The sequence below is a fragment of the Oncorhynchus kisutch genome, linkage group LG6, assembly GCF_002021735.2.
Source record: "Oncorhynchus kisutch isolate 150728-3 linkage group LG6, Okis_V2, whole genome shotgun sequence".
In the NCBI taxonomy this organism is placed as follows: Eukaryota; Metazoa; Chordata; class Actinopteri; order Salmoniformes; family Salmonidae; genus Oncorhynchus; species Oncorhynchus kisutch.
The window spans coordinates 82017329-82030342 of record NC_034179.2 but is presented as its reverse complement, the minus strand read 5'-3'; the positions used below and the strand labels follow the sequence as shown (position 1 = coordinate 82030342).

Here is a 13014-nt window from a genome sequence, read left to right as displayed (position 1 = left end):
GTCTTTTTAGAGAGTATTAAAAATAATGTTCTCCCTCCTACAATGAGCCAGGGGTTAATAACACTGATACCTAAGCCTAAAAAATAAGTGCTGCTCATCGATAACTGGCGTCCAATTTGTCTTCTTAATAATGACTATAAGATATTAGCCTTACTACTTGCAAAAAGAATGAAAGATGTCCTGGATGCAATCATTGATGAAACACAGTCTGGCTTCATGAGGAACAGACATATTTCTAACAATGTCAGACTAGTATTAGACGTACTTGACTACTCAGACCTAATAATTGAGGATAGCTTAATATTATTTTTAGATTTTTATAAAGCATTTGACACAGTAGAGCATCAGTTTCTCTTCCACTCCCTTGAGAGACTTGGCTTTGGGGATTTTTTCTGTAAGGCTATTAAGACTATCTATACAAATGGTAACAGCTCTATCAAATTGAAACATGGCGCCTCACCTAGATTTGAGTTAAAGAGAGGAATTAGGAAAGGTTGTCCTATCGCTCCATACCTGTTTTCATCCAACTTCTTGCAAATTCTTTAAATAATAGTCCTGTACAAGGTATTTCCATAGCTGGTAAAGAAATTATTATAAGCCAGCTGGCTGACGATACTACACCTTTTCTGAAAGACGCTAACCAAATTCCCATATCGATCAATGTGATACAATCGTTTTCCAAAGCGTCTGGTCTATATCTTAACATTAATAAATGTGAACTCATAGCTGTCAAAGATTGTGTGACCTTCATATTATGGTATTCCAGTAAAAGAATAACTTACATATTTAGGCATAACCATTACAAAGGATCAGAAGTCTAGAGGCTTACTAAATTTTAACCCTCTTGTTAAAAAAAGCTCGAAGAGTCTAAATCAATGGCTACAGAGGGACTTATCTTTAAAAGGTAGAGTCCTAATAACCAAGGCTGAACATATTGTGCTCTATCTTTATATCTTGACAGTAAAATAAGGAAGGAAATAGACCAGATGCTTTTCAACTTTCTTTGGAGAAACCGTGCCCATTACATTAGGAAAACTGTTGTAATGAACACTTATGAGAATGGAGGACTGAATTTTCTGGACTTTACTACTTTAAATAATACTTTTAAGATCAATTGGATAAAACAATTCCTAAGAAGACCCACTTCTATCTGGAATTTTATTCCTCATCCTGTCTTCTCTACTTTTGGTGGCTTTAACTTCATGTTGTTTTGCAATTATAATATTGACAGAGTTCCAGTGAAACTTTCTGCTTTTCACCGGCAGGTTTTCTTGTCATGGTCCTTAACTTATAAACACAATTTTTCTCTACACAGATATTATATATGGAATAATCAGGATATATTGTATAAAAATACCTCTCTGTTTTTAGAATATTGGTTCCGAAATAATATCCTATTGGTGAGCCAACTGGTAAATGCAGAGGGTCTTTTACTCAGTTATAAAGAATTCTTATCACTTTACAAGGTCCCTGTAACACCTAAAGATTTTGCAATTGTTTTAGATGCCATTCCCTCAGGTGTTTCTATGTTATTCAGGAACGTGTCAAGACCTGACCCTCAGAGCCTACCTTCTATTGACCCTGTTGACTCATCAGTAGGAAAGATTTGTTTCTCTTTTGGTCCATTCAACAACAGAGCGGTACGAACCTTGTTTCAGCAGGATGATGTATACCTTATGTCATGCCTTATTGGAATGGATTTATTGATAATATCTGTTGGAAAAAAGTTTGGATGTTGCCACACACATACCTTGTTAACAAAATTAAGGAAGTTTCCTTTAAAATTATTCATAAATATTATCCTGCCAACCACTATATGAAGAAGTTTAAGGAAAACATAGACTCAAATTGCTCCTTTTGTAATGACCACCCAGAAACAGTTTTGCATCTTTTTTGGCATTGTATGCATGTAAGAAAACTGTGGGAAGACATCAGTAGGTTTATAATTGAACACATTTATGAAGATTTTACACTATTGTGGAGAGATGTACTGTTTGGACTCTTTACATACAATAGAAATAAGCAGAATTGTTTTTTGTAATTCATTTCATTATTCTTTTGGCCAAATTTCATATACACAAATGTAAATTTACAAACAGAAAACCACATTTTCGTACCCTACAAAAAGAAATTGAACTGTATTTTAAGACGGTTAAATGCTCTACTAACAAAAAAGCTGTTAGAATTGTAAGTATATGCATGTCCCTTAAGGTCCTTGTGTAATTGTAATGTGATATTGTACCCCCTAGCTCGATTGTCTATTGTTTATAATCTATGTATGCTTGTGTTCCCTCATGTGCTTTATGTATTGATTTGTTGTTAATAAAAAAATAAAAAATAAATTTAATTTTAAAAAACGAGGCTTGCAAAAGGCTGGGTCAAAGACAGTACAGTATGTGCGCAGATAGAACAATGAGCCAGATATTTCAGGAGATGCATACATTTGTAGCATCCGGTTAGCGTTTACACTCATTACCAAATATGGTGATGAAAAAAACAAAAAAAAAACATCCCGCACAGTAGGTGGCGGCAATACAGCGTTTTGGAAGTAGTGCTTCGTAAAACCCCAACAAAGAAGAATTCTCACTGAAATATAATTGGCAACACCTCAGAGAGTGGTTAGCTAGTTAGTAGTCCTGCGTGGTTAATATTTGTTCCTGTCACACAGCGACAAGAATGCCAACACTGTCACTGTGTTCAGCATACAACTGCAAAAATCGCAGCCCCAAAGCTGGTGTGGGATTTTTTAGGTAAGTATTAGTCTACTGTTAAAACTACCTCGAGAGCCACGTTTGATGCCTAGCTAACTAAATTACTACGGCAGCTAGCTTAGGCAAACGCATACTAAAGTTCTAACCAGCTGTTGTAGCTCGTGAAACAGAAAGCTCCGATTCACAATGTCTGCAAGCGTTATAATATGATTATATTAACAGTATATAATAACCGCAGTTAACCCCCGAATATCCTAAAGTAATAACAAGTTAGGTCTCTGACGGAAGGTCCCTAGGTTGAGTGATATATCTAGTATCATATGACGGTAGAGAGCAAGGTGCACCCTATGTTTTTACCAATAGTCGAACCAAAGATTTGTATAACTAACCCAAGATGGACCAGAGCCTGTCGTTTCCAATGTGGGTAAATTAATCATAGTAGGCAGAACAAACAAGGAGGTGGGCAGAGCCAAACACGAGCGAGTGAAATTCTGTTGGCACGTTCTAGCATTTATTTGCATATTTATTTTAGGGAACGCCCACTCTGACCTGTGCAATAACTCAATTCGCCCTTGCACCCCAAAACAATGCCATTTTTATCAACTTTGGCGAAGGGTAAAGTCTAGAAAATGTAGTCGACTCTGTTTGACAGATTTAAATTTTGTAAACAGAACTGAATGGCATTAAAATGTTTCAGCAGATGACAAAATTTGCCTAATGTCTGACAAAAGCCATATACATACATACATACATACATACATGTTAGGCAGATGTTATTGTGGGTGTAACGAAATGCTTGGTTTCTAGCTTCAACAGTGCAGTAATATCTAACATCACCATATTTGCTAGTGAGTGGAAACGCCAACAGGATGCTTCACATTTATACATTCTGTGAAATATCTGTCTCGTTGTTCTGTGGTAGAACTCTACTCTTAACAGAGCCGAAAAGGAGGCAATATGCTGTTTTCTGGTGCTCAGCTGGTCTAGGACTGTTGTAAAAGTGCAATGCCGGTGATTGCGTGTAAGCAAAACAATGTTTGCATTCCGTCCAGGAGGTTCTTGCCATAATATGAAGATTACACACACTGCATAGGGACTCCAGTTGCCGAATGGCCCAACATTTCTATTAGTTACATCTTAACTACTATGCTATATTTGACTAATTTACAAGGGTACTTTCCAAACCCTTCACATCCAGGTGAAATGGAGATGTAAAACCACATAATGTGAAGTCACTGACCCCCCCCCCCCCCCCCCCCTCATCCGTGCTACATTAAATAGAATTTCAGTTTACCACTGATCAGATTTTATTGGCATATTTCAATACCTTCCTATCCATATGATCTACAGACAAGGGTGGTGGTTTCCTTCAATTCTCTTATCAAAGTTACACTTTTTTGTTCCTCCCCTTTGATAGCCCTATTTGGTAAAATACCAAGTCCATATTATGGCAAGAACTGCTCAAATAAGCAGAGAGATAAAACAGTCCATTACTTTAAGACATTGAAGGTCAGTTAATCTGGACAACTTGAAGAACTTTGAAAGTTTCTTATAGTGCAGTTGCAAAAACCATCAAGCTCCATGATGAAACTGGCTCTCATGAGGATTGCCACAGGAAAGGAAGACCTAGAGTTACCTCTGCTGCAGAGGATACGTTTATTAGAGTTCCCAGTTCCTCAGATTGCAGCCCAAATAAATGCTTCAGAGTTCAAGTAACAGACACATCTCAACATCAACTGTTCAGAGGAGACTGCGAGAATCAGGCCTTCATGGTTGAATTGCTGCAAAGAACCCATTACTAAAGGACACCAATAATAAGAAGATGCTTGCTTGGGCCAAAAAACACGAGCAATAGACATTAGACAGGTGGAAATCCAAATGCAGAGTAGGTGAAAGGAAGATCTCCGTATGTGTGATTTCCATTGTGAAGCGTGTGGGGGTGCTTTGCTGGTGACACTGTCAGGGATTTATTTAGAATTCAAGGCACATTTAACCAGCATGGCTACCAGAGCATTCAGGTTTGCACTTAGTGGGACTATCATTTGTCTTTCAACAGAACAATGACCAAACACACCTACAGGCTGTGTAAGGGCTATTTTACCAAGAAGGAGAGTGAGTGAGTGCTGCATCAGATGACCTGGCCTCCACAATCACCTGAACCCAATTGAGGTGGTTTGGGATAAGTTGGACTGCGGAGTGAAGGAAAAGCAGCCAACAAGTGCTCAGCATATGTGGGAACTCCTTCAAGACTGTTGGAAGTGCATTCCAGGTGGTTGAGAGAATGCCAAGAGTGTGCAAAGCTGACATCAAGGCAATAAAATAAAAATGTAACTAGACAAGTCAGTTAAGAACTAATTCTTATTTACAATGACGGCCTACCGGAGAACAGTGTTATAACTGACTTGTTCAGGGGCAGAACGACACATTTGGACCTTGTCAGCTCAGGGATTCGATCCAGCAACCTTTCAGTTACTGGCCCAACGCTACCTGCCGCCCCAAAGGGTGGCTACTTTGAATATTATTCTTTTTTTGGTTGCTACATGATATGTGTTATTTCATAGTTTTGATGTCTTTGCTATTGCCCTAGAAAGTAGTAAAAATAAAGAAACTCATGAATGAGTAGGTGTCCAAACTTTTGACTGGTACTGTAAGTCTCTGACCTCCCTCGTTGTCCATAGTAGGCTACACCACTCAGAATTGCTTTTATTTTTTATTTCACTGATTTTACATGAATAGTTCCCATGATGGGTCTAATTTTCAATCGCTCACTTTCCATATGCACTACAGACCATTGTGGTGACTTCGTTGCCTCTTATCAAAGGTACACCTTTTTATTTTCAAAATTCCTCACCTTTGATTTTCTAGACACACTGTACTCTACACTAAGCCTTATTATAAGATGATTTATGAGATTGGAGAACACGTTGGGAGGAGTCTTAGACCTTGCCTCCATTCAGAATCTTTCTAGATCCTTTATTCTTAATTCTGTGCATATGGAGTAGAGGTTGACCGATTATGTTTTTCAAAGCCGATACCGATTAATTGGGCAATTTTTATTTATTTGTAATAATGACAATTACAACAATACTGAATGAACACTTATTTTAACTTTTATAATACATTATTAAAATCAATTTAGCCTCAAATAAATAATGAGTCATGTTCAATTTGGTTTAAATAATGCAAAAACCAAGTGTTGGAGAAGAAAGTAAAAGTGTAATATGTGCCATGTAAAAAAAGCTTGCTCAGAACATATGAAAGCTGGTGGTTCCTTTTTAACATGAGTCTTCAATATTCCCAGGTAAGAAGTTTTAGGTTGTAGTTATTATAGGACTATTTCTCTCTATACCATTTGTATTTATTATAACTTTTACTATTGGATGTTCTTATAGGCACTTTAGTATTGCCAGTGTAACAGTATAGCTTCCTCGCCCCTACCTGGGCTCGACCCAGGAACACATCGACAACATCCACCCTCGAAGCATCGTTACCCATCACTCCACAAAAGCCGCGAACCCTTGGGAACAACTACTCCAAGTCTGAGTGAGTGACCTTTGAAAAGCTATTTGCGCGCACCCTGCTAACTAGCTAGCCATTTCACGTAGGTTACACCAGCCTAATCTCGGGAGTTGATAGGCTTGAAGTCATAAACAGTGCAATACTTGAAGCATTGCGAAGAGCTGCTGGCAAACGCACGAAAGTACTGTTTGGCTGAATGCTTACGAGCCTGCAGCTGCCTACAACCGCTCAGTCAAACTGCTCTATCAAATATCAAATCATAGCCTTAATAATAACATAAAACACAGAAATAAGAGGCTTAGGTCATCGTAGGGCAGCGTAGCCTAGTGGTTAGAGCGTTGGACTAGTAACCGGAAGGTTGCAAGTTCAAACCCCCGAGCTGACAAGGTACAAATCTGTCGTTCTGCCCCTGAACAGGCAGTTAACCCACTGTTCCTAGGCCGTCATTGAAAATAAGAATTTGTTCTTAACTGACTTGCCTAGTTAAATAAAGGTAAAATAAAATAAAATTAATATGGTAATCCGGAAACTATCATTTCGAAAATAAAACGTTTATTCTTTCAGTGAAATACGGAACCGTTCCTTATTTTATCTAACGGGTGGCATCCATAAGTCTATATATTCCTGTTACATTGCACAACCTTCAATGTTATGTCGTCATTACGTAAACTTCTGGAAAATTAGTTCGCAACGAGCCAGGCGGCCCAAACTGTTGCATATACCCTGACTGTGTGCAATGAACGCAAGAGAAGTGACACAATTTCCCTAGATTCATATTGCCTGCTAACACTAATTTCTAAACTAAAGATGCAGGTTTAAAAATAAATACTTCCTGTGTATTGATTTTAAGGCATTGATGTTTATGGTTAGGTACATTAGTGCAAAGATTATGCTTTTTTCGCAAATAAGCTTTTGTTAAATCATCCCCCGTTTGGCGAAGTTGGCTGTCTTTTGTTAGGAAGAAATAGTCTTCACAGTTCTCAACGAGCCAGGCGGCCCAAACGGCTGCATATACCTTGACTCTGTTGCACAGAACGTAAGAGAAGTGACACAATTTCCCTAGTTAAAAGAAATTAATGTTAGCAGACAATATTGACTAAATATGCAGGTTTAAAAATATATACTTGTGTGTTGATTTTAAGAAAGGCGTTGATGTTTATGGTTAGGTACACCGCTTTTTTTTCGCGAATGCGCTTGTTAAATCACCCGTTTGGCGAAGTAGGCTATGATTCAATGATAAATTAACAGGCACCGCATCGATTATATGCAACACAGGACAAGCTCGATAAACTAGTAATATCATCAACCATGTAGAATTAAGATTGATAAAAAAAAAAAGATGTGTTTAATGCTAGCTAGCACCTTACCTTGGCTCCTTGCTGCACTCGCATAACAGGCTGCCACGCAGTCTCCTCGTGGAGTGCAATTTAATCGGCCATGATCGGTGTCCAAAAATGCTGATTACCGATTTTGTTATGAAAATTTGAAATTGGCCCTAATTAATCGGCCATTCCGATTTTAATTGGTCAACTTCTAATATGGAGTGCCATAGGGTTCAAGCCATAGGGTTCAAGTCCGGAGACTGAGATAGCCATTTCAAAATGTTGATTTTTGTGGTCAAATTACAATTTATTTGGATTTTGATCTGTGCTTGGGGTTCCGGATTAAGCGAGTAGTATGTCAAGAAGCAGTGCGTAGGGGAGTTGCAGCGATGAGACAAGACTGTAACTACCAATTAGGATACCACGAAATTGGGGAGAAAAAAATAGTAGATCTGTATGTGAAATAATAACCACATTTGTAATAAGATACATATTTTGTAGGAATAATAATAAAAAAAATTATAAGTTATAAGGTCAAAGAACCCACCACACTTGTCTTTAGAGATCTATAGCTCATATGGACAGTGAGCTATTGAAAATTAGACCTACCAGAGGAAATATTCATGTGAAATGGAAAATTAAATTTCCCTCCTATGGAGGAGAGATCAGTGACCTATTATTGAGTGGTTTTAGATGTGTATGTCATGTGGACTGGAAGCTATTGAAAGTGTTTTCTTTATGTGGATTAATAGAGGTCAGGGAACACCACACTTGACTATCAATCTCTAGCATGTGGATTGGAAGCCATTAATTATTTGTATGTTTGAGCTCATATTTTTAAACAAAATACGTTAAATCATATATATATATTTTTTAAAGGCTGTGCCTTGGCCTCTATCGTCATCTGATTCTAAATATGTCATCCTAGGACCTTCCGTCAAATGGGTATTGATGAGAGAACTCTGAATGTATTAACCAATATCCAAAGGGAAAACAAATTGAGTTGTTGTAGTGCCGGTAAGGAGTGATTTACATTGGAGGTGCTTTTTTTGGTTGCTTGTACATTTTTATTTTAGAACCTTTTTGGAAGTACACACCGGCCGTAACGGGATTAAATGAAGAAAGTTGCTCAGCAAAACTCTTTGATGATCAACTAATGTATATTGACTTAACACTTGTAGAGTTTGAATCTGAGCTTTCTGAGTGTTAGAGGTCTGGTTCAACTAGCTAGTACAAATGGTTTGCAGGAGAATTTAGCTATGCTGTTCTCTTAGAAATCTGTTGCATAAACCATTCATGGATTTACTCTTCATTTGATAGCTGTACTTGTGATGCCAATTTGACGTATGAATGTTTTGGTAACAGATTTCCCCAAAATGATCCTGAAAGACGCAAACAATGGATTATTAATATGAAGTGTAAAGGGTGGAATCCGCAACAAAACCACCGTGTGTGCTCTGTTCACTTTGAAGACAAGTATATTTGCGGGAGGGACATACGTCAACGCCTCACGCCAGACGCAGTCCCGACTATATTCGACTATCCCAAAAACTTTCAAAAGAAGGTACTTTTAATACAACCTCTGACTTTTTCCTCATTTGTTGCTCAACTCGGCCTTGATGTACTACGCAAACTGAGGTTCAATTGGCACATGTTCATTGGCGCTGAGTTGAGCAATGCTATTGCTTTGCCAGATGTACAGGGATTATTTCCTGGAGTTTTGCTCGAAGCAGACCTTTTCATATTTTCACCATATTGATCTTTACAGAGTATTACCTGGGCAGTGAAAGATGTTTCCCCGAAGGTAAGTTGTTTACTCACAAGAACATCCAATAGCTTATGCTATATGCCAGTAGCTGATGCAAAAAATAATATCAATGATACACTTCATTTTCAGGTGGCATGTGAGAACATGGAGTTCCAACTTCCACCCCTCAAGCACATAATAGAGGTAATGAAGGATGTGTAAACATTCAGTCTCTAATACAGGGTTAGGGATAGAGCCTCCAAGTTGATCATTGATTCATTGGCATGTCTTTTTCTAATGCAATTGTGACAGTCAACCTCTGGATCTAAAACCAAGAAAGGTCTGAGGAACATGTTTATAAGTGTCATTAAAACAGTACTATATATGCTCTCCCATTCTTACCCAGATCAAAGACGCATGGGAGTGGCTGGTTATAGACATCAGAGGGCCGCTACCCTTGACATTGAACGGACACCAGTACGTTCTGACCTTGACAGACTTCTACTCCAAATGGGTGGAGGCCTTCCCCCTGAGAGGTTGTAGCTCTACTGAGGTAGCACAGCATGTAGCTGAAGTCATCTCTCACTTTGGCTTCCCTTTTGGAATCCTTGTTCGACTGAAGAAGAACTTTACCAGTAAGGTGAGAGATATATTTTGTCACATCATGCTTTTGTATATACACTGTTCAAAAAAATAAAGGGAACACTTAAACAACACAATGTAACTCCAAGTCAATCACACTTCTGGGAAATCAAACTGTCCACTTAGGAAGCAACACTGATTGACAATAAATTGCACATGCTGTTGTGCAAATGGAATAGAAAACAGGTGGAAATTATAGGCAATTAGCAAGACACCCCCAATAAAGGAGTGGTTCTGCAGGTGGTGACCAGACCACTTCTCAGTTCCTATGCTTCCTGGCTGATGTTTTGGTCACTTTTGAATGCTGGCGGTGCTTTTACTCTAGTGGTAGCATGAGACGTAGTCTACAACCCACACAAGTGGCTCAGGTAGTGCAGCTCATCCAGGATGGCACATCAATGCGAGCTGTGGCAAGAAGGTTTGCTGTGTCTGTCAGCGTAGTGTCCAGAGCATGGAGGCGCCACCAGGAGACAGGCCAGTACATCAGGAGACGTGGAGGAGGCCGTAGGAGGGCAACAACCCAGCAGCAGGACCGCTACCTCCGCTTTTGTGCAAGGAGGAGCAGGAGGAGCACTGCCAGAGCCCTGCAAAATGACCTCCAGCAGGCCACAAATGTGCATGTGTCTGCTCAAACGGTCAGAAACAGACTCCATGAGGGTGGTATGTGGGCCCGACGTCCACAGGTGGGGGTTGTGCTTACAGCCCAACACCGTGCAGGATGTTTGGCATTTGCCAGAGAACACCAAGATTGGCAAATTCGCCACTGGCGCCCTGTGCTCTTCACAGATGAAAGCAGGTTCACACTGAGCACATGTGACAGACGTGACAGAGTATGGAGACACCGTGGAGAACGTTCTGCTGCCTGCAACATCCTCCAGCATGACCGGTTTGGCGGTGGGTCAGTCATGGTGTGGGGTGGCATTTCTTTGGGGGGCCGCACAGCCCTCCATGTGCTCGCCAGAGGTAGCCTGACTGCCATTAGGTACCGAGATGAGATCCTCAGACCCCTTGTGAGACCATATGCTGGTGCTGTTGGACATGGGTTCCTCCTAATGCTAGACCTCATGTGGCTGGAGTGTGTCAGCAGTTCCTGCAAGAGGGAGGCATTGATGCTATGGACTGGCCCGCCCGTTCCCCAGACCTGAAACCAATTGAGCACATCTGGGACATCGTGCCTCCAGCAACACCACGTTGCACCACAGACTGTCCAGGAGTTGGCGGATGCTTTAGTCCAGGTCTGGGAGGAGATCCCTCGGGAGACCATCCGCCACCTCATCAGGAGCATGCCCAGGCGTTGTAGGGAGGTCATACAGGCACGTGGAGGCCACACACACTACTGAGCCTCATTTTGACTTGTTTTAAGGACATTACATCAAAGTTGGATGAGCCTGTAGTGTGGTTTTCCACTTCAATTTTGAGTGTGACTCCAAATCCAGACCTCCATGGGTTGATACATTTGATTCCCATTGATAATTATTGTGTGATTTTGTTGTCAGCACATTCAACTATGTAAAGAAAAAAGTATTTAATAAGAATATTTCATTCATTCAGATCTAGGATGTGTTATTTTAGTGTTCCCTTTATTCTTTTGAGCAGTGTATATAGTGAATGTGTAACAGGTATGTGGACACCCTTTCAAATGAGTGGATTTGGCTATTTCGGGCATTCCCGTTGCTGACAGGTTTATAAAATCGAACACACAGACATGGCCTTACTGAAGAGCTCAGTGACTTTCAATGTGGCACTGTCATAAGATGCTACCTTTCCAACAAATCAGTTCGTCAAATTTCTCCCCCGCTAGAGCTTCCCCGGTCAACTGCTAGTGCTGTTATTGTGGAGTTATTGCCTTTGGAAGCAACATCAGCACAAGAACTGTTTGTCAGGAGCTTCATGAAATGGGTTTCCATGGCCAAGCGTCGGCTGGAGTGGTGTAAAGCATGAACCCTGAAGCAATTGAGATGTGTTCTCTGGAGTGACGAGTCACGGTACACCATCTGACGGACAAATCTGGATTTGGCATAGTGCCAACTGTGAAGTTTGGTGATGGAGGAGGAATAATGGTCTTGGCCTGTTTTTATGATTTATTTTTTATGGTTCTGGCTTATGGTTCTCCCTTAGTTTCCGAAGGGAAATCTTAATGCTACAGCATACAATGACGTTCTGTACGATTCTGTGCTTCCAACTTCGTGGCAACAGTTTGGGGAAGGCCCTTTCCTGTTTCAGCATGACAATGCCCCCATGCACAAAGTAAGGTCCATACAGAAATGTTTTTTTGAGATCAGTGCAAAGAACTTGACTAACCTGCACAGAGCCCTGACCTCAAACCCATCAAACACATTTGGAACGCAGATTGCAAGCCAGGCATAATCGCCCAACATCTGTCCAATACTTCACTACTGTTCTTGTGGCTGAATGGAAGCAAATTCCTGCAGAAATGTTCCAACATGAGTCCAAAGCCTTCCCAGGAGAGTGGAGGCTGTTATAGCAGCAAAGGGGGACCAACTCCATATTAATGCCCGTGATTTTGGAAGGAAATGTTTGACGAGCTGGTGTCCACATACTGTTGGTCATGTAGTGTACCTTGCAGAAGTACAACTTTGATTTTGGTTCATATGCGGTAGAGGTCAATAGGTCAGAAGCAGTTCATTAAACTAACATGAGCTGTTTCCATTTATTCATGTTTCAGATCAACGTTGCTTTGAAGAGTCTTCTGAAGCTGAGTGGGTTCTCTCTCTTATACCGTCATCGGCAAGTTGGATCACTGGATCTGACCACACAGACACTGATCAGCAGGTTTGTGTTTTAGACACATTTCTTTCTATGACTTGGCTAGTTAAAAAAGGTAAAATTATATATATATATATTTAAATATGGTGTTTAATTTCATATTTGACCATGGTGACCTTAACACCAACAGGATGGTGTCTGATCTTGTGAATGACCATCCATACAACTGGGATGTCTGCCTCCCTGCAAAGGTGTTCAGCCTGTGTTTCAAGGAGCACCCCAAGACCAAGCAGAGACCTTTCTCTCTGCTGTGCTGCAAAGGACCACAGCCGGTCACCACCCCTAG

At 40.3% G+C, this 13014-nt stretch overlaps 1 protein-coding gene across 1 annotated transcript in view; it reads left to right on the top strand.

Moving 5' to 3' along the window:
* Positions 1–2548: 2548 nt before the first annotated feature.
* The window catches only part of LOC109878664 (uncharacterized), an 18188-nt gene continuing 7722 nt past the window's right edge, over positions 2549–13014 (top strand). The window contains exons 1-7 of the mRNA XM_020470874.2: positions 2549–2750; positions 8918–9116; positions 9321–9356; positions 9450–9503; positions 9706–9939; positions 12628–12734; positions 12859–13014. The exon at positions 12859–13014 is cut by the window's right edge and continues 10 nt beyond it. Coding sequence (XP_020326463.2) covers positions 2677–2750; positions 8918–9116; positions 9321–9356; positions 9450–9503; positions 9706–9939; positions 12628–12734; positions 12859–13014 — 860 coding nt within the window. The 5' untranslated portion in view covers positions 2549–2676. The remainder of the gene's footprint in view (positions 2751–8917; positions 9117–9320; positions 9357–9449; positions 9504–9705; positions 9940–12627; positions 12735–12858) is intronic.